The sequence below is a fragment of the Rhipicephalus microplus genome, chromosome 1, assembly GCF_043290135.1.
Source record: "Rhipicephalus microplus isolate Deutch F79 chromosome 1, USDA_Rmic, whole genome shotgun sequence".
Lineage (NCBI taxonomy): Eukaryota > Metazoa > Arthropoda > Arachnida > Ixodida > Ixodidae > Rhipicephalus > Rhipicephalus microplus.
The window spans coordinates 93009378-93031744 of NC_134700.1; the positions used below are offsets into that span (position 1 = coordinate 93009378).

General features: G+C 47.0%; 1 protein-coding gene across 1 annotated transcript in view; it reads right to left on the minus strand.

The window, feature by feature from the left end:
* The window catches only part of LOC142765506 (uncharacterized), a 253761-nt gene that overhangs the window by 207869 nt on the left and 23525 nt on the right, over positions 1-22367 (minus strand). The window contains exons 3-4 of the mRNA XM_075866606.1: positions 18618-18935; positions 5711-5992 (exon numbers count right to left, since the gene is read on the minus strand). Of these exons, the coding sequence (XP_075722721.1) occupies positions 5711-5992; positions 18618-18935 (600 nt within the window). The remainder of the gene's footprint in view (positions 1-5710; positions 5993-18617; positions 18936-22367) is intronic.

Here is a 22367-nt window from a genome sequence, read left to right on the forward strand (position 1 = left end):
CCCACGTTTTCGAGCGTAGAAGCACCTCAGCGGACCTAATCAGCTACCACAGGAAGTTCGTAAGCAACGATCAGGTACGAAAATGTGCAGCTGTTTTCCATGTACTGAATAGTCCGTGTACAGTGCGTTGACCACCGCCATTCCTTAAGCCATCTCCCATATAGACTCCCAGTCTGAACCGGTGTGGGACCTTAAACAATAAGAAGCAGTGCCTCACCCCCCCCCCGCACACACACACACACACACACACACGAAATTCGAGGGCGCACGGGCTGATACACACGCATACTTATTCACAGGCGCAGACACATACACGTATACACACATACGGCCACACACACACGCGACCGTAAACGCACGCATGCATGGGCGTACACATGTGCACAGGCACGCTTAACACAAGCACGGACTCGCACATACACGCGCACGCACACATGCACGGGTGTACACACAATCGCGCTTACATGCACACACACCCATACTCGGGCGAACATTATTTGTGTGTATATAATCCATAGCAAACATGCAGCTTACAACCAACGCTAAGGAAAGCTTTCGTAACATGGATTGCAGTTAATTGCCATTATAGATGAAACGCGATTTGCTTCTGCTGACATTCTGCTGTATTCGGAGAGCACCTTCACACATTCTAAGTCAATTAGGCCGTCATTTAACGCAAGGTCCTCATATTCGTGTAGTAGCTGCGCTGCTCGGCCACCAATCCGAAGGTAGCGGGTTCGATGCCGGCCGTGGCAGTCGAATTAAGGCGGAGGCGAAAAGGTAGAAGCCTTTGTACTGTGCGATATGAGCGCTCATTAAAGAACACCAAATGGTGAAAATCTCTGCAGCTTTCCACTACGACGACCCTCATAGTCATATCGAGGTTTTTGAGACGTAAAATCCCAAATATTTCAATTATGTGTTCTTGTTATGCTGCATATTCCATCTGATGAATCGGCACCTACACCCTTCTCAGGCACAAAAGCACCCTTAGAGCCTATTTTAGGGTGCTATTGAGGCAAGCACCCAAACAAAGGGGTGCTTTTTTTCAATCGACCATTTATGGGTGTTAAAGGGTGTTGCAAAGGGTGCTTTCTCGTAAAAGCACCTTTTTACACCCTTTTAGGTGCAAAAAGTTTTACTGTGAAGGAAGGCCATATCGTCGTCGTCAGAAAGAGAGGCTGACTGTACTGGTGATCGAGACAGGCAGTCGGCATCCATATGTCACTTTCCAGACTTGTGTATGACCGTCATATCAAACTCTTGTAACTTTAGACTACACCGCGCTAATCAGCCGGTTAGATCTCTTGAATTAGTAAAGCTACAGAGTGATTGATGGTAAATAATAACTTTGAAGGGGCGGCCATACAAATACGGGAGAAATTTCATAACTGCCCAGACGACGGCAGTGCATTCTTTCTCAATTGTTGAATAATTGGCCTCAGCACATGTTAGCGTACTGCTTGCATAGGCGATCACTCATTCCGTGTCTTCTTGCCACTGCACATGCAGAGCTCCGAGGCCTACATTGCTTGCGTCAGTGTGAAGCATTGTTGACGCTTGCTCGTCCAAGTGGGCAAGCACCGGAGGTGTTTCAAGACGTTGGCGGAGGTCATTAAACGCTGCTTGCTGTTCCTCGTTCCTTTCAAAGGTGGCGTAGTCTCTAGTGAGGCGAGTTAACGACGACGCCATCCGTGCGAAGTCAACGATAAACCGGCAAAACTAGGTGCATAGGTTCAGAAAGCGCCTGACAGCTTTCTTATCGGACGGTACTGGGAAGTGTGCCATGGCAGCAAGCTTTTCGGGATCAGGATGAACGGTGGTGCAACTGACGGCATCACCAAGAAACAGCAGTTCTCCAAAACAAAAGTGACATTTATCTGGTTTCAATGTGTGGCCTGCTTAGCGCATGGCTCGTAAAACAGCTTGTAGCCTTTTGAGATGCTCGTCAAAAGTTGGGAAAAACACTATGACGTCGTCTAGATAAACTGAACATGTCATCCATTTTAACCCTGAAAGTACAGTGTTCATGAGCCTTTGAAAAATAGCGGGCGCTGAGCACAGACCAAAGGGCAGAACTTAAAAATCATAAAAACCATCCGGCGTCACAAAAGCGGTTTTTTCCCGATCTTTTTGGTCTACCTCTATCTCCCATTATCCGCTTCTGAGGTTCATTGAAGAAAAGTAGCGAGCATTTCGAAGCCTATCGAGGGAGTCATCGATACATGGAAGCGGATACACATCTTTCTTAGTCACTTCATTCAGCTTCCTGTAGTCCATGAAACAACGCAGGGTACCGCCTTTTTTCTTAACTAGTACAACAGGCGATGCACACGGGCTCAATGATGGCTGAATCACATCATCTTCAAGCATTTTAGGGATTGTTGCTGTATCACTTCCCGTTCTTTCGGAGCCACACGATAAGGATTTCGTTGTATAGGCCTTACTGCGTCATCGCTAATTATTCGATGCTTTGTTAGCGGCATTCGACCAACCCGTGATATCGATGAAAGGCAGTCCTGGAATTTAGCTAGCAGCTCAAGAAGTCTCATTCGCTCGTCCCTTGACAACGTAGTACCAACCTCAACATTAGGTACTGATTCTTCTTGAGGTGATTCGTCTAGTGCTGATAAAGTGCCTTGGATTTCTGCTGTATTGTCAAAGTAAACAACGGCTGTACCCTTCGGCACATGTTGGGTGCTCAGCACTCAAGTTAGTGAGCAGCAAGTTTGTGCGTCCCGCAGTGACAGTGACAACACCTCGAGCAACTGAAATACCATGGCCAAAGATCAGCGAGCTTATTTGGTCGGCAATACCGGTGCCTTCAAACGGCTCATCCCCTGCCACCGAAACAGGTGTGCACGATCGTGGCGGGACGACCACATCGTCATCCGTCAGACGTAAAGCGTTATTCCTCAGCTCTGAGCAATCAACTAAACTAGGGCTGTTCTTGCGAAACGTAACGACACTGTCAAGGACGTTGATGACGGCGCCATGTTCTCTCAAGAAATCTGTTCCGATAATCAGGTCTTTACAATATGAAGCGAGAACGACGAACTTCGCCAGGAAAGTACAGCCAACGATGTCGAGCCTTGCTGTGCACATTACGACAGGCATCAGTAGTTGGCCGCCTGCCGTCTTTAGGTGAGGTCTCGTCCACGCTGCCTTTATTTTCTTGAGGCGTACGGCAAGGCAATCACTAATATTAGAGAAGTAGGCCCCGGTGTCGACTAAAGCTCTGACTTGCTGTCCATCTACAAGAACGGTAAGGACTGGGGTCACAGTTTCGTCGGTATTACGTCTTGTCGGCTTTACAGCGTCCTGAGGTGTGAGTAATGGGGACTTTTTTCTTCGTCTTGACAGCCCACAACCTTACCGCCTGAGGTCGCCACCTTCATTTTCCCCGGCGAGGGCTGGGTGACTTCGCTCCTCTGGTGTCGGCAAAAGTGCGGCGCTGCAACGAAGGTGACTGGGCAGGAGAAGGAGAGCGTTGTCGATGTCGGAAGCCCGGCTGGTAATTAGTTATTATCTCTTCATCATTGTTACGGCGGCCGCCGAATGGGGTTCGAGGCACCAGAGGTCCTTGAGAATCGACATAGCCGCGGCGGGATACGTAGTCGTTGGCATGTCGACTGTCAAATCATGGCCTGAGAGGGCGAAACCGATCGGCGCGGTGCCAGAAATAGCGGGCTATGTGGCCCCTACCTCCGCAGTTGAAACAGAGTGGACGCCCGTCGACAGAGCACCAGGTGTTGGTTCGGCGAAGCTGTGGTTGCCGTAGAGACTCCTAACGTGACGAAGGCCATGGCAGGCCAAAAGATGACTGGTCGTATGGAGGCTAGATGGGTGGGCGCCACGATGTCTTCCCCTGTGGTGGTGACCAAGGAACAGTTGCAGGTGGCGAGTAGTATGAAGGCGGAGTGGGTGGGAGCTTCGAGGGACGGCGGCGTACGTCATGAGACGTTGCTCGGGGGCAGGATCAGCTGTCCAGAATGCTTGGCGGCTTTCGTTGCGGACGACTTGAGCGACAGATGCCATGGGTGTATCCACAACCGGAGTCCGCAACCTCTGCAGTTCTTCACGAACAATCTCTCTAATCATGTCACACAAGCAACTGTGCTTTTCAAACGTCACAGTGGCGGCATGAGTTCGGGGGCTGCTGCACAAGCGCTCATATTGTCGGCAGCATTGGTGAAGTGCCTGATCGATAGCCGACGCTTCTTTGATGACGTTCTCCACAGTGCTTGGCGGGTTGCGCAGAGGTCCAGCGAACCGCTGCTCTTTCAAGCCACGCATGAGGTAGTGCAACTTTCTATCTTCGGTCACCGGCAGGTCAGCTTTCCGAAATAAACGTGCCATGTCTTCGGCGAGCATGGCGACCGTTTCATTGGATTTTTGGACCGTTAGCTCTAGTAGTTGGTGAGAACGGTCACATCTGTCGACATTGGCAAAGGTTTCAACCATCTGCTGGTGAAAGTCGGTCCATGTGGACAGGCTGCCTTCTCTGTTTTCGTACCAAGTACGAGCGCTCTCATAGAGATAGAAGTAGGCCCGGGAGAGCTTTTCCTGAGCAGACTACTGGTTCATCTTTGCAAGACGGTCATAGTGATCTAATCAGTCTTCTACGTCTTCTTGTGAGCCACCAACAAAGTGTTCGGGCTCCAGCGATCGAAAAAACATTACCCAGGATGGAGCGGGAGGACTGGTGCCGAGAAGTACCGGCTGGTGGTTTGTGTTAAGCCATTTCTAGATGTCTCGTAGCGGGCTTCTGCGAGGGTTTTTCTGGAGGAAGACCTCGTAGCCGACGACTGGATTGATGAACATGGGTTGCAATAGGCAGGTCTGGGGTGGATGAACGGCTCCCACTAGGGGTGTGGAGCATCGGGCAGCGTCGCGGCTCAGCTTTTGCACCAGTGTCGCAGAGCAACGTGAACAAAGGAAGTGAAAGGAGCGTGTTCTGGATCAGCTGTACAGCAAGACGCTTACTTCGTTGTCGTCCTTAAAACCGCCTGTCCCACTAGCTGGAATCTACTAAACATTCCTATCGTCGTTCTTCTTCATATACACATGTGTCAATATTTTTTTGCCATTATCTTATTAGTAGGGAAAGAGATCTGGCAACGCATTGCTTCCAGGCTTTTTCATGCACGGAGGTTTTTCAGCCGTATAAGAGAACACGCACAGCGCACTGAACGACTCAGCTCATCAGCACATATGCAGTGAACTCTGAAAAACGCTGTCATAAGGTTGTTGAGGCGGACGAGAGAACGGCGCGAACTAAGAATCCCAGAAGCCCCTGCAAAAACAAGTGTTTTCCGCAACACTTTTTAATGTGCATCTTGCACGGTGAAGGCCTCTCCTTAGCTTTCCTTCCTCTATTTGGTTTCTATACTTCGCGAAAATTATTATTTATGGCACAGCTAGTACCAGGAAAGTACACTTATAAAGGCTGTTCCTTGGAAGCTCAACAACGGGCTCTTTATCTCCACCTGCATTGATGGCTCTTTGCGGCACTTTGCGCGTAGACGAGGAGTCTCTCTTTTCTTTATAAATGGGAACTTAAGCTACGTCTTTACATCGCATTCTCAATGCCTCGCAGCAATAAAAAAAACGTGTTATAAAATCAGATCTTTTCATCAATCAGTTTCTTTTCAAATACCTGTAGCTTTCGAATGCTGATGAATACATGGAGTTATTCCGGTGAACCTACCTTGATTTTCTTGCGGTCAAGCGATTGCGGTGGCGTGGGTTCTGACGTAGGTGAACGCGGTCTTCTGCTCACAGAAGAACCACTGCTAGGACTCTTCTTTCTGCTCATGTCATCTCCTTTGTGAGAGTCAGGACGGGTTCGAGCGACATCGTCCTTGGATGGCGGTAAATCGAGCAGGAAGTCAGCTCGGAAGAGCGCATTGCTAGTAGGTGTATACTGCGAACTGCTCAGTGTTTCTTTCTTGCTTGTTGACCTCGTTGTCGGGATACTTTTCTCCCCACTCTGCAAGGGTGAACCCGAAAAACTCTGATGCGATATGTCACACATCCCAACACGTTACAGGCGAGATATCTACATCTGCATTTTTGCTAGAAGTGCAAGAAATGATGAACCTTACCAACACCGACGGTAAGAAGGATTCATATTAGAGTTGCTTCACAGAGGAAACGGTAGATACCATGGATTTTATAAAAATCACTAAGTCGGATGTTTATTTATTGTAGGATTTAATTATTCAATAATGTTGACACGTGGTCCAAGCAAGGAGGGAGACAAAAGAGCGTGTTTGAAAAAAAGCTAAGAAGAAAAAATACAACATATGAAAAATTGAGTCAACATATTTCACAAAACGTTGTACAACAAATCAATAGTAATGAGTATCATAATGTCGATAATATTATACAATTCCCTTTACTTATAGTACGAGAAAAAACGAATTTTAAACATGTACGTTTTTGCGAAATAAGTTGCTAATAACTTGCGTACTTGGTGAGGATTGCTTCTTGTTTATGTCTAGTTAATATACGTATATGAAGCAGAGTCTACACCCCCGCAAAATATTACAGAATGCTGGCTCTGCTGGAAACGGAAATTTCTGATCTCTCGCTGCACGAAACTTGTTGTCTAGCAGGTCACTGTATAGGCGAGTGCAACTGCTACTTGTTTGAAAAGAAAGTCTTTTGGCACATTGATATGTCTTTTTCGGAGGCAAAACACACAGCTTTTTTCAAAGAATAGAACAATGCATTCAAAGAATAGAACAAAATGTAGAAGCGGTATATTTTTATACTTCACGCATGCTTCACTCTTTTCCTTTCTGAAATACTACATTAAAATGTACTCTTGCATCTACTGCATCTTTGATACTTTGAGTCACATCTTCCAAGAGCATGAATAGTGACATGTGGCGTCTTCCATCGCTTCCTAATAAATATAGGCTACAAATTTCGCAACACAAAAAAATATATTTTAAATAAATACCAAGTTGTCAAGGGTTGTTCACTGAAGAAAATTCAGATGCATCTTGTGAACATGTGATGAATAAACATACTCCTCATTTTTCTAACTCATAATTTGTGGTGTTCATTTTTAAAAGCCAATGGTGCATATTTTGTAGCTATTGGGTATATGTCCGTCTTCTTCTGTATCAAATTTGTTTTCATTAATTTTTATAATATTTCAATCTTTTTTTACATTTATGTTAATATTATTGTTACAACTACAACCCAGTCTTTTTAATGGACAATTAGCTCAATGAAGCCGTTCTTCCAACAGCTTTTAGTCCATGATATCCCTCAGAGCTCTTGCATGTCCGAAAACTAATTTTTATTGCCTTCAACTGAAATGCGTTTTATTATACTGCATGGTGCTGTAGTTTACTGTGTACTGGAGGCTACAAAATTATTTAGAGGCTTCGTTGCCAGACAAAGCAAAAATAAAGCTTCGCAGAAATTTCACGTTGTGGGTTTTTTTTTGGGGGGGGGGGGTTGTTGTTGAAGCGGCAGTCACCTGAACTCCTCATATGCACAATGTTTCGTGAAATACACAAAGATCACCGCCCAAGCACTCTGTGCAAACACTTAACCAGCGAAATCTGAAACACGTGGTCGCATTGTTTAGCAGTAGGTCTGAGCCGACCTGGCATTGAAGTCTTTCACAATTATTTGTTATATGTTCTGGCTGATGAATGACGTTAGACAGGTTTCGCAAGTGATTATTTCACATGCGGCATATTGCACGTCGTATTATCATGGTCATGGAGGAGTGAAATGAACGGTTAAATGCGTTGCGCAAAGCGTTAATCACGTTGGTTGTTTTCGAACCGCAGGTGGTCACAGACGTCGCCACTGAAGCCCATGTTCTGCTGAAGAAATTCCCGCCAAAAAGCAGGCGTTCGCCCCAGTGAACACGCTCCCGAAATGATAACATGAATACTGCAACGCCGTGTTGTTGGAAACGTTTGACAGCTAACTTGGCGGCGTGGTTTGCAGGTTCCACCCACCACCAGCGGTTTCATTATCGTTCTGATTTAGTGCTGTTTGGAAGGCAGCTGGACCATACGCGTAGTTGCTGCCGGCACTAGGCTACTGGGGCCTGTTTTTGTGTCAGCACTACACCATCGGTCCGGCGAATGTGAGCTTCTCACATTTTTTTGTCGTCACTCTTCCAGTGTTCTCCATGTCATACCAATGTCGAAGGTTTCAGAGGAAACTGATCCGCACGTTCTCGGCACCGCGGCTGGGACGAGATTGACGACGCTATTTAAAGCACAGCCAATGGCGCACGTGCGTGGGTATGATACTGAGAATGACGCAACTGATAGGACAGCTAATAGAGACAACTCGTGCCACCGCTTCCGGACTATCTTATAGCAAAAACTGTATATGGCTAGAAAAAACGAAAGACTGTCCGGCTGCGGTGTCGTGAGTAGTCTCCATGGGCTATGTTATCTGGTACGTTTTCAGCTTGCATGCTTGGAATAAATCATATCCTCTTCAGTAGGCACCATTGAAACAATCGCAGAAAGCCATGGTTTGCTTTTTTAGTAAAACCACAAAGAAAGCTACGCCTTCTCGAGCGGCAAACTTCACCACTGCCCATAATAATTCACAGCTCGGAGCGGTGGCCTAGCAAGGCCGACGTTGTCAGTAGCGACGCTGGCATTCCAACGTGAGTTCATTGTCGAGCACTTCTTTTTACCAAGACGTTAAAAACGTGTACACTTATGTGACGATTTTACGCGTGCAAATGGTTTCCTCGATGGCCTCGGTGTAAAAAGAAAAGGTGGGAACGAAGCGGGTGGTTCGCCGAAACGGATGACCCGCTGTTTGTTTACCAGTGAAATGGCTTTCCATCATGCCTGAATATCTTTTTGATGGTTTAGCAACAAAAGTTGCCTTGCAGAAATAGCACACCTGAAGCGTCATTTTGCATATTCATGAGATATTTCACGTCAGCAACAGTTCATCTAATGTTTTTTTCATGCCACCAGCAACGGTGATATTGTGATGTAACGGTGAAGGCAACCTTTATTAGGCCTAGAAGACACGATGAAGCGACCACAGAAGACACGATGAAGTGGTGGAGTGTGCTCTACGATCTTCAGTCCTCTCCCAGCCCGATCTGCCTCCTGGAGCTGCGCTTAGGTCGTCGTTTGCACCAGGTGTCAGGTAACATGCCTCAGGACGAGCCAACCGGCGCTTCTGCGTCTACCTCCACGGCCCCGGCTACCACGGCCTATCCAACGTGGATTATCACCGCGCACCAGCGTGAGCCTCCCACGTTCGCCGGACTTCGAGGTGAAGATGTGGAAGATTGGTTGGACCAGTTCAATCGAGCGAGTTCCACTAACAACTGGGATGATCCTACTAAGCTTCGCCGTGTTTCTTTCTACCTCACAGGCGTAGCGAAAACATGGTTTTTCAATCATGAAACGGACATTACGGACTGGACACGCTTCAAGCAACAGCTTCGCCAAATTTTTGGCACCCCGGCGGTTCGTTCAGCTCTCGCGAAGAAGACACTGGATTCTCGCAAGCAACAATGCGGTGAGCCCTACACGTCGTACATAGAGGATGTGCTTGCTCTCTGTCACCGTTTCAGCACGTCCATGTCAGAATCAGAGAGAGTTCGTCATCTATTGAAAGGGATAGGCACGATCGCGTTCAGTGCCTTGGTCATTCAAAACCCGACTACAGTCGCTGACGTTGTTGCCACGTGCCAACGCCTAGAGGAACTTGAATCCAACGGTTACCGCCAGACAGCTCTGAAAACACTACCACGACTGATGCCTCATTGCGTGCCATGATCCGGGCGATTATACGGGAAGAGCTGCAATCTTTCGCCCTCTCAGTGACACCGAGTCCACCTCCCCCCTCCAACACTGTTTTGCGGGATGTTATCAAAGAGGAGTTGGCGTTCATGACCGGGCCAGCGTCTGTAGAGTCTCCAGTACCTCGACTCCAGCCGACGTACGCACAAGTCCTCGCTGGCTCACCACCCGTGGTACAACCGATGCCCGCACACTCGACGCCTGTCCCTCTGGCTTCGTTAACTCCGAGTGTGACTAGCCAGCCCTTCCACCCAGCGTGGCGGCCGCATCGTCCGATCTGTTATTACTGCGGCTATCGGGGCCACATTGCACGCGTCTGTCGGAAGCGTCAGAAGGACGAGCGTCGTGGACTCGACACCTATGGACGAGATGATGGGACAAGCTGGTACGCTTTCCAACGTCGTCCTTATGATCCGCCGCTACGCCGCTCACCGTCTCCAACTGCGACATCTGAGCCAACCAGTTCCTACCGCTCTACTAGACGCCGCTCACCCTCACCCCTCCGCCGTTCCACGTCTCCATTGCGACCTGTCTCGCAATTCACCAACCAACGCCCGGAAAACTAACCTCTGCAGCTTTTGGAGGAAAAGCTGCATCGAACGAAAATACAGAAATTCCTCCAGTGCGTCCATATAATACGATAGCTGTTTTAATAGAAGGTGTGTACGTGGACGCTTTAATAGACACTGGTGCTTCTTTGTCTGTGATTCATCGTTCTTTGTGCTCACGTCTACGAAAAGTCACCACCCCTTATGATGGACCTACACTGCACGCTGCTCAAGGGGACGCCATTAGACCTGTCGCTATGTGCACCACTCGTGTTTTCATAGCTGGTATTCTTCATTTTGTACAATTTGCTGTGCTGAATTCGTGTGCCCACCAGATTATATTAGGCTGGGATTTTCTGTCTACGGCGAACGCTTCCATCTGCTGTCGAGAAAATGTTGTTCATATGATGGAAACTGACTATGCCCTGTATGCGGATGACAAGCCCGTTTGCTTGCTCGCTGCTGAAGAGACCGAGCTACCACCTGGTCATCAGTGGATAGTTGCCATCACTTCTAATGTGATTGACTCTGGTGACGTGTTTGTCCAACCATCTGCACGCTGTCTCACAAGAGGTATAGCCCTTGCTTCAGGTCTAGCGCGATTCCACAATGGCTCCGGACTTCTCTACGCTACAAACCAGACTTCTGAGAAAATTCTCATTCCTAAAGGCACCACAATGGCTTGCGTTTCTGAATCTCAACCTGTCTCTGTTGTCCCGCTTATGCCAGCGTGTTCTGACCTTCCTTCTATTGGACGTTCACCAAGCGTTTCTGTTCTTGCTGCGACTATTAGTCCAGAACTGACCTCTTCACAGACAGATGAGTTGCTTGCCTTGCTACAAAAGCATAGCAGATTGTTTGATGCCCTATCCTCATCTCTGGGACAGACGTCCATTATTACCCATCGTATCCAGACCGATGGCACTTCCATCGTACGCCGTCGACCATATCGCGTCTCTTCATCAGAGCGTGACATCATTGAAGAAAATGTAGCCGATATGCTGCAACGTAACATTATACGTCCCTCCACGAGTCCTTGGTTATCCCCTGTTGTTTTAGTACGGAAAAAAGATGGCTCCGTGCGATTCTGCGTGGACTACAGAGCACTTAATAAGATTACCCACAAGGATGTTTACCCCATGCCGCGCATAGACGATGCTATGGATTCACTGCAAGGTGCTGAGTACTTCTCAAGCCTAGACCTGCGTTCAGGTTACTGGCAAATACCCATGCACGAGGATGACAAAGAAAAGACAGCGTTTTCAACACCAGATGGGCTGTATGAATTCAACGTCATGCCTTTCGGCCTTTGCAATGCTCCAGCAACATTCGAGCGGATGATCGACACAGTTTTACGAGGCTTGAAGTGGAAGACTTGCTTGTGCTATTTAGACGATATCGTTATTTTCTCGTCAACCTTCCCTCAGCGCTTGCAACGACTGGACGAAGTTCTTACGTGCCTTGCAAACGCAGGCCTTCAGCTGAACACCAAGAAGTGCCGTTTTGCGAGCAAAACGATTAAAGTGTTAGGCCACATCGTAAGCAAGGACGGTATTCGTCCCGATCCTGACAAGATTTCCGCTGTCCAACTCTTCCCGCGTCCTGAAAAAGCCAAAGATTTGCGCAGTTTCCTCGGCCTCGCTTCTTATTTTCGCCGATTCATTCGAGACTTCGCCTCAATAGCTTCACCATTGCACAAGTTGCTCGGATCAGGCGTCGCCTTTGTGTGGTCTCCTGAATGTGAAGCGGCGTTTGCCCAACTGAAGTGTGCACTCACATCCGAACCAGTCCTCTGCCATTTCGACGAAAACGCGCCTACGCTCCTGCATACACACGCTAGTGGTCGAGGCATTGGTGAAATTCTCCTACAGCGAGACAAATCTTCACGTGAGAAAGTCGTCGCATACGCGAGTCGTGCACTGACCCCTGCTGAAAAGAATTATACCATCACCGAACAGGAGTGCCTAGCGGTCGTATGGTCAATACAAAAGTTTCGACCTTATCTCCACGGCCGCCACTTTACTGTGGTTACGGACCATCACGCCTTGTGCTGGCTCTCGACAATCAAGAACTTGTCCGGCCGCCTTGGTCGCTGGATTCTTCGCTTACAAGAATACGACTTCACTATCACATACAAGTCGGGAAACAAGCACCAAGACGCCGACGCACTTTCGCGTTGCCCGCTCTCTTCGGAGCCGCTTAACAAACCCGCCACTGCCGCACACGAGAAGCTTTCAGCCGTCTCTTCCCTACATGTTTCGTCATTAACTACTTTGGACCCAACTTCTCCAAACGAGTGTGGTTTGTTCTTATCTCACCAACGTGCTGACCCTTACTGTCGCCGCATCATGGACCGTCTTGACGGGACTTGCCGGCCCCCTAACGCCCGTCTTCGCCGACAGCTGACGCAATTCAAGCTCAACAACCACGTCCTGTACCGTCATATCTACCACCCTGATGGTCAACGCTGGGTGCCCGTTTTACCTCGCTCTCTTCGGGCTCAAGTCCTCAAGACATATCACGACGACATGTCTGCTGGACACATGGGCTTCCAGAAAACGTATGACCGCATAAGATGTCACTAGTACTGGCCGGGCTTGTCCACCTGTGTCGCGAAATACGTTGCCTCATGCGCCCTTTGTCAGCGTCGCAAGCTACCTACATCAACTCGAAGTGGACAATTACAACCGCTCCCGTGTCCCCTGCAACCATTCGAGGTAGTTGGCATTGACCTGTATAGTCCGCTTCCTATGACTGTCACGGGCAATCGATGGATAGTTACAGCAGTCGACCACCTGACAACGTACGCCGAAACAGCTCCCGTGCCTTCTGCATCAGCTTCGGAAGTGGCCGACTTCATCCTTCGAGCAATAATCCTTCGACACAGAGCTCCTCGTGTAATCCTGAGCGACCGTGGAAGAGTATTTCTTTCAGCACTCGTCGAAGAAGTGCTCAAGGCAGCCGGCACTACACACAAAACAAGCTCCAGTTACCATCCTCAGACGAACGGCCTGACTGAGCACTTCCATCGTACACTGTCAGATATGATTGCGATGTATATTGAACCCGACCACAGAAACTGGGACACCATTTTGCCATTTGTCACTTTTGCGTATAATACCTCTGTACACCGCACAACCGGTTCCTCGCCGTTCTACCTCATCCACGGTCGCTTCCCCTCTTCTTTCCTCGATGTTTCGTTCTTCTCTGCGCCTGTCAAACCATGTCCATCTTCAAGTGAAGGTGTCTCGTCTACTTCATTGCCGCCAGCTGGCTCGCGTTAACACTGAAGCCAAGCAACAGGATCGCAAGCTTGAATATGATGCCTCTCATCGTGCCGTTTCTTTCAGCCCTGGTGACGAAGTCCTCCTTCTTACACCCATTCGCACTCCCGGACTGTGCGAGAAGTTTCAATTACGTTTTATTGGCCCCTACACTGTCTTGGAGCAAACATCTCCTGTGAATTATCGCGTGGCACCCGTTCTTCTTCCGATGGACCGCCGCTACAGGGCAGCAGAAATAGTCCACGTATCCCGCATGAAGCCTTTCATACGCCGTTCATCTTCGCTTTAAAATGCGGCCAAGAGCTGCGGTCAGGATGACCGCTTTCACGTGGGGGGGAAGTTAGTGTAGGCATTCATTAAGCACATCTACTTTCTTTACACATATTCATCATCATGAGTAATCGTCATCTTCATCTGCTGTGGGGACTTGGCTTGTCTGAGTTCTGTGCCTTGGGCGTGGTCGCTTCATCGTGTCTTCTGGGCCTAATAAAGGTTGCCTTCACCGTTACATCACAATATCTACAAATACCAGGTCGATTGGGGCTATCACAACGACGAGGAACAGACCGGCGATGAGTGCCCACTACTGGTGCCACTTGTCATGCTTCCGCGCTTCTATTGGCTGTGACCTCCATACCAGTACGGTTACTAGGCGGCTATATTCAACAAGATGAATGGCCACGCAGCGCAGAAATTTTCGAAGCATGCGGTTGGAACCTATTTGACGTCTGTCGGATGCGGCTGTTCACACTAACAGCCACGCGAAAAATCGCATTTCAATTCGCACCACGTGTGCAACGCTTCAGGTGGGTTCACTAATTTTTCCTTGTGTCACATTCGCCATTCTCGAAAGACGTGGAACTCGCGACTCCACAGATTTCGTCTGAACACATATGTTTGAGAAATCTCAGCTCTAGCCTTCTTTAGCAATTGACAGTGTGTATGGTTTTGTAGTTCTAAAAAAGACTTCATCTGATCTTTATCACGTGTTTGTGGTTTGTTCGTTTTCAATACCTGCACTATCCGTGGTCACCAATTTGTAGTGACGTGATGGCGTCTGGCGTATAAGAGACGTCGTCTCTGGTTTAATGGGCAGCGAAGACGTACATATGACGATGGAAGTCAGATGCTGAAGTAGAGAAGCGGTCATGAAGTCCACTCAGCCAGAAGCAAATGAACGTTCTCGCTACCTTGAGCCACCGGCGTCGTCATATTTTTCTCTAATCAGCCGGCTACCACTAGCACTACATCACAAGCCTTCCTCATTTCTATAATCTTCGCTCAATGACTACAGATGCTGCAACAGAATTCATAGCTTTTTTCGGACGATACTCACCAGCTTGCACAACAGCGCTTTGAAATAGACGCAAGCAAACGACAAACAAGTGAGAAACACGGCGCAACCAGCACGCTACCGGTGGTACACTGGCTGCACTGCCTGCACTTTGGCGTTCGTTTAAATGAGGAGCTGTTTTCGCGCTGTGCCTGTACTCGCTGAGCTGGTGCCGTACGAGACAAGCTCTGGCAGCACTTTCCTCTGAACTGACAGGAACTGGTTCATGCAGTGCAAAGCAAATATAATGGACCTCTGGATGAATAAGTGGACATATTCATTGTCAGAATGACCGTTCAATGAGTTGTTTTGCCATGCATACAACTTACGTTCCAATGTGTCAACAAATACTTCCTAATTTACTGTAGACTCAGTTATTTTAGTTTTTGAGTAGCGTTGGTAGTGTGCAGTAACCTCCTGAGCCTTTAGCTGAAAAGATTTTTGACATATCTAGCTGTAGTTTGTGTTTCTTTATTACTAGTTAACGTGAGTTTTTGGGGTTAAAAATAGTACAACATTGTTTTACTAATAAAGCCTTCGTACTTCGATTGGCTTTCTTAATAGTTTAATTTCCCACCTAAACAGATATAGCACAAATACAATTCTTGCTTCGATAAAAGTTGTTTTATCAACAGCCGAAATCGAGTTCTAGTTTGGCTTGTCACCATGAGATACGCGCATTTTCTCGTTAAGCTTGTAAGTACCCTGTCACCATCTTGACCGTAGTGCCTATAAAATTACACCAGGCGCCACCATTCAGTCATAAATAGGAGGACAGCGATTCAGACGTAAAACTCTCTAACTTTTGCTGGACCACCACACTGTTTGAGAATAGGGGAGGCGTGCTGTGGTGGTTTGGAAATATGAGGCATTCACGGGAGATTTTTTTTTCTCCATTACACACCTCTACCTCTCCCCCTAAATCCCGCGCTCGATTGTCCATGCACCTTGTGGCGTGGTGCTTTTCACGTGAGGAACAATGAAACCACTCAAATTTGCTTTAGGTTTGCAGGCTGTCAACCAGTCCTGACGCACTAGCCAGCCGCTCATCAATACACTTAGTGCCGCACTGCGCGGCTGGCTGCCAAGCTATTTTGCAGAAGTCACATTCCAAAGGGTGAGCGGATGGCACTTTAAGCATTAGGTGTGGCTGGACAATGGTTGTCGATTCAAATTCGTCTTATCTACAGGAAACATCAGTCCGTGCAAAAAAGTCACCTTGTGTGGAATGCCTGCTGAGACTGCAGAGTGCTTGTTGGGCGAGTTGGCTCATTCTTACGCTAGCTTTTGGTGCGAAATAAACGTGAGAGACGCACAAGCGCAAACTAGTCACTGAATTTATTCAGTTGGTAGATTGTATGTATATGTGTAAGAGTGTATATACTGTTACATTTACGAGAGGGGTTTATTCAGAGGTGACGTGACGGTCGACTCGAGGGTGCACAGTGAACGCGCACCAGAGACCTCTTGCCACCAACCGAACGTCCTCTTCATCTTGCACCACCCTGTTCCCCGCTACACAGATGCATATACCTAAATTGCATATGTGATAACATTATATTGAAAGTGTATATATGTGTGAGTGCCTTTCGAATAAATTCAGTTTGCAGTTTGCGCTTGTCTGTCTCTCGTGTTCACTTCGCGCCAAAAGCCACCATAAATCTGCTGAGACTGTTGTGCTCCTGAAAAATTTGCATCAAAACCCATGACTGAGCCTGCAGTCCGGCCACATAAATTCAGCCGAGCGAACTGCGCCCGTCAGCTGATAATCCTGATGCATTGTTTGGTGGCATGGGTGCTGCTGTGTCGCAGCCTTCCAGACCACTGTCGGCAGTCACTGTTCTATGCAAAGCAACCTTCCTAATCTGGGTGCAAAGACCATGAAGCAACCGTTCTGAGCGGTCAGTGGTGTGAACAACAAAGCCTCACGTGCGTGTGATGCTGCCTGTCACACGTCATGCTGATCTCGTCAAACTGAACTTGCCCTGTTCAGGTGACTGACAGTGACCCATAGACTCTTCAACAGTATCAACAGAGCGGTCAAAGAGCCAGCTCTTCATCACGCGTTAACATACGGGTATTGATCCTAGCAGGGGCAAGCGTGGCCATCATTATGTACCAGCAATCGTGCAGGATTGGTGTATTGTGTGCCACCACGTGTAGAGAAGAACGGGGGGTCGACACCAACGTTTCTGTTTAAGCTTGTGTACCGAAAAGCGCCCTGCCAGCTCTTTGAGAGCTCAGACCATCAAAATGTGAATACTGAGTATAAAGCATTTCCCATCTGCCAACTCATTCTCACAACTGCTCTGGGCTTGAGAACTATCCGTGTTCGCACCGACAACGCAATCTCTGTCCCAACAGTGGTGGTAGCAATGGGAAACAGCGACACCTGTTTCCTCACAAGGGATATGAGGTGTTCGGAACGATTGTGACGTTCAGCGTATTTCTCAATAAGACTGACGAATTATAATTCTTGCTGCTAGCAGTCGCACGTTCTGTCACGCCACATTCACGCCAGACAGCATGCTCCGTCGTTTTTTGCAAGCCTTTTCTTCAGAATACTCTGCCTGAGAGGTTGGCTTATATATTTACCATCGCCCACGTTTGTTGTTGGAAGACAAGTGAATAAAAATTTTCGCCAAGGATTAACAAGGCACTCTAAGAAGAGCTTTACCGACACTTTACAATGAGGACACGATAAGGCAGCCAAGGCTTCGGCCGTAGTCTTCTCCCCTTTCCATAGCGGGTAATGCTACACGTTTGCATAGTGTCCACAAGCAGCTTTCGATGCTTCGCAGCAAGAAAGGAGACTCTAGTGTAACAAAAGCAAATCGTCAGCTTTAGTTTTCAGGCTTGTAACAGCGAAACCTGTCACGAGACTACATGAACACCTCTTTTTTTTGGCACAGGCAACCACCAGTGTATCTAACAGCTATCGCATAAAATGAGAAAAAGAAAACATCAAGGAAGATGTGAACCAAGGAGCTGTGTGTGACAGCGGAGGTATGCACTCAGCCACCACGCAAAAACGACTGCATACATAGCCGTCATGTCGTGATCAGGACCAGGTTAGCAGATGTAATATAAAAGGGTAAAACAGCAAAATAATAGGCAAATTCATACCAAGCTAATGGAGTTATAAATTGGTAGTTTCGAGTTTCCCGTCCATTACAAAGGTACAACTACAAATCTTTATGATCGTAAGCAAAAGCAGCAGTAGTGTGCACATACTACTTTCCTGGTGTGCCTCGAGTTTTCCGCTTATCCGCAAAAAGAACTTCATAGGCACAATGACTCTTCCACTGCTTTTAAAAAGCTATGATTCACACAGATGGTACTTCACCAGTGTACTTGTAGCAGTTGCCCCGAAAAAGTATAACATTTGGACCTACAAAGGTAACGCTTTCTGTGGTCCTCGTGTTTATGCTGCAAATAGCGCAAGTGGCAGGCATTTTTTTAATAACTACTGATGCTATTTCTTTTTACTGCATTTTCAAGGCTTCACAACAAGAAATAAGTCAACTGTGATATATGAAAGGAGCAAATCTTGATGATCGACTACTTGCCTCTCAAGTAACTGTACTTTTTGTACATAATTGAACACAACATGTCAATCAAGTGAACCTACCTTTGGAGACTTGCTGCCTTGCAAATTCAGTGGCGTGGGTTGCGACGTAGACGTACGCGCTTTACTGCTCACAGAAGAACCGCTGCTTCCGGAAGAACCACTGATTACGGGAGAACCACCAGCGGGGCTTTTGGTGTCACTCGTAGCGTCTCCTTTGCGAGAGTCCACAAGGGTCTGAGCGCCATCCTCATTGGATGACGGCGAGTGAATCAGGACCTTAGCTCCGGACATGCCAAGGCTTGTTAGGGTATACTGCGAACTGCTGGGTATTTCCTTCTTGGTTCTTGCCATCGTTGTCGGGCTGCATTTCTCCATAGTCTACAAAGGTGAACCAAATAGATTTAAGCAGCATGCCACACATCATAACAACTTTGCATATTTGCTAAAATCTGGAATAATAATGTACCTTAGTGTAATAAGACATATACATGTTATATATTCTGCCCACAGGAATCGGCAGACACCACGAAGCTTACGAAAGGTGCATATACGCGCTTCCTCTTATCTTATTTATAAATACAGTGGGCAAGTTGTCAAGCAGGGAAGGCAATAAAAGTGGTATCACAGTGAGCACATTTGGAAAAAAAAATGAAAGGAACACATGTAACAAGTGCAATAGTATAAAAATGCAGTTAATATCTTTGACAAAGCGTTATACAACAAATCAGTATTATTGAAAATGATGAATTCCATTCGATTATGCAATTCCTATCGCTATACTACAAGGGCAAAAAAATGTTTATATATGTTTGTTCTCGCGAAATAAGGGGCTGATGCATCTTGACTGCGGTAATTATTGGTTGTCGTTTATGCATATTTACTAGTTGTTTAGTAGAATAAAATCATAAGGTACGTTCGCCCACAAAACATAGCGGACCTGAACGTGGGCTTCACTGAAGATGCGAATTTCTTGTCCCTTAATGCAAAAAACTTGTAACCTAGTGGGTAGCTGACAGCTGTGTAGGCGGGCGGCATACTGCAGGCTGCAAAAGGGAGTGTTTCGACACATTTATAATATGGGTTTTTGGAGGCAACACAAAACAGCTTTTCTGACGCGTCAGAAAAAGGAATAAAGTAAATTTCTACGCAGTAAGCATGTACCACCATTTTATTTCTCAACTACTGCCTTGAAGTGTTTCGTTGCATCTACTCCGTCTTTGATACCTACATACACACCCCGATTCACACCCCCATACCAGAAATAGTGACATATGGTGTGTTCACCAGTTTCAGAAAACATCAATCCTACAATCACTACAAGACAGCCCGCCACATATTTTAAATTATTACTATTATATTAAGCGTCCTTCACAGTAGGAACTTTAGGTGCATTTTGTGACAAGCGATGCTTGAGGGTCCTTCTCATTTTCATAAATTAACGTTTTCACTTAACGTTTGAAAGAGCCAATTGTCAATGCTTTCTTGTTTATTTTCTACTCATTACTTTCTTCTTGAGTATCAATTTTTTTATAATGTTTCTTTATAAGTACCAGATTTATTTATTTATTTACTCATTTATTACATACTGTCGGCCTCATATGGAGGCCTTAGGCAGGAATGGGGCATAAATACACAACACAGAACAAGCTCGAATTATTGAATAGAACTGCACAAACAAAAAAGAAATACATGACTTAGTATTCTGCAAATCAACGGCATTGGCAAAATATGCAAAAGCAACGAAAGGGAACCAATTGCACGGAAGTTAGTACTCGCGTAGCACAAAATACTCACATTAGGTATTTACTTAGCAGAAAGCATTGCAGGTACTGACATTGTACTTACATAGCACAAAAAGTGACATGAAAAAAAAAAGAGAAAAAGAAAACTTCATCATATGTTCGAACACAGCAAAGTGAAAGCGAATGCAAGTGGGTACTTGACTTTACATGACGCTTCGAGCATAGTGGTGGTTAAAGAAGTTCATTTCTGATCGCCTGCAGAAAAGAATCAATGTTGGAACGTTCTACCGCATGAGAAGATAAGGCGTTCTACTCGACGATTGTCTGAGGAAAGTAAAGTACGTAAAAGTGTTTGTTCAACACTTCAGCTCGGCCACCTTTTTTGCGTGAACAGACTGAGTAAAGCGGCTAATGGCAGGTTTTATGAATGCGGATGAATCAACTCGTAGCATTTTGTGATAGAACAAATAAAATAACTTTAACCTGTTATGACAGCGCCTTGTTTCAAGTTTCTCTAGTCCTGCTTTCTGTAGGAGGTGGGACGGGGATGTTTTCCAACTATAACTGTTATAAATGAACCTTGCAGATTTTGTTTGGATACTTTCCAGCTTTAGTTTATTAGAGGCAGTTAGTATGAGGCAGCAATTACCAGCGTGTTGGGTGCAGCGCAATTAATGTGGCTGATGTAGAGCGTGTAGCCAGTTTCCGACCCGTCAACTAGCAAAGCCGATCGGTTCTACGAAGGCGAACGCGGAAGACCCTGAGCACGGGAAAGAAAGGAGACTTCTTCGTTCGCACAGTCCACGAGCGGAGCCGTCAAGGTCACCCCCGTTCGGGATTAGAAGGGGGAAGCTTGCTCGGAAAAGCGTCTGGCAAGAGGTGGGTCAGGCGCCACCGTCTGAGTTTAAGCCATTGTTGGCGTGCACGCGTGCCATTGAGAATGACGCATGGACGCGACCACTTGGCTGACCCAGACATAGTGGCGGCAGGGAGACAAGCATAATCTCTTCCGCTGTTGTTAGGATGTCGGGGCGCCTCGCTGTCGCATGCACACCTGGTAAGCGCACGGAGCCCAACGCCGTACCCACCGCTCTTAAGGAGGCTTCTAAGAAGCAACAATTAATGAGAGAACTGACGGGGCTCGAGCGTGAGAACGGCTGCCGATGAAAGTCGGCCGAAGGAGGCAGCACGGCCTGGCATGGGAGAGAACGTCACACGCGCAGAACCTATCCCTTTGCGTGTTTTACTTGGTAACGTGGTTTTAACCAATAAATTACCTGTTATGAAGGTGTTTCTGCGATTGGTTGTGATGATGCGAGTCCCAACATGTGATTGGTGTTTGTGAAGACCCTTTGTTCAACCGAGGGTTGAAAAGAGGATGTTTGAATTTGAAATAAGAGCGGAGGTTCGGGCTTGGACTCGGGCACATGCCTGAGGCTGCAATAAAGCGTCTCTTCACTGGACTACGGCTCTTCCTTCGCGCTGCCACCATGCACTCGAGTCATCGAGGGGACCCATTCCGAACCTCAAACATCTTCCCTCCTTAGCTAGTGTTGAAGCTAGTCGAGTAGTAGGAAATTAGCTGAGGCTGTCCAGGGACAGGCCGCCCAGGCCGCCGCTGCATACTCCATTATGGGCCTAATAAACGTCCGGTAGGCTAATAGTTTTATTTCCGTTGTTGAGTGAGCCAGTGTGCGCCGAAGATATTCCAGTTGTCTGAAGGCTTTTTTAGCAATAAACGTTGCATGTTAATTCCAGCGCAAATCGGAGGTTAACATAACTCCTAAATACTTATAGCTTTGCACTAAGCTTAAAGGTTGATTATTGATGAAGTAGGTAAATTCAAGTGGTTTATTCTTGCGGGTTATGGTCATTTCTACCGTTTCTTTACTAATAACTGTCATCTGCCATGTACAACACCAGTTTGCAATTGCACTTGATGCTTCATTTAGCAGGACCTGATCATTAGGGCTAGATACTTCCTGGTATATTACGCAGTCGTCTGTGAATAGCCGAATTTGGACGCCTATGCTCTGAACAATATCATTAATATATAGCAGGACAAAAT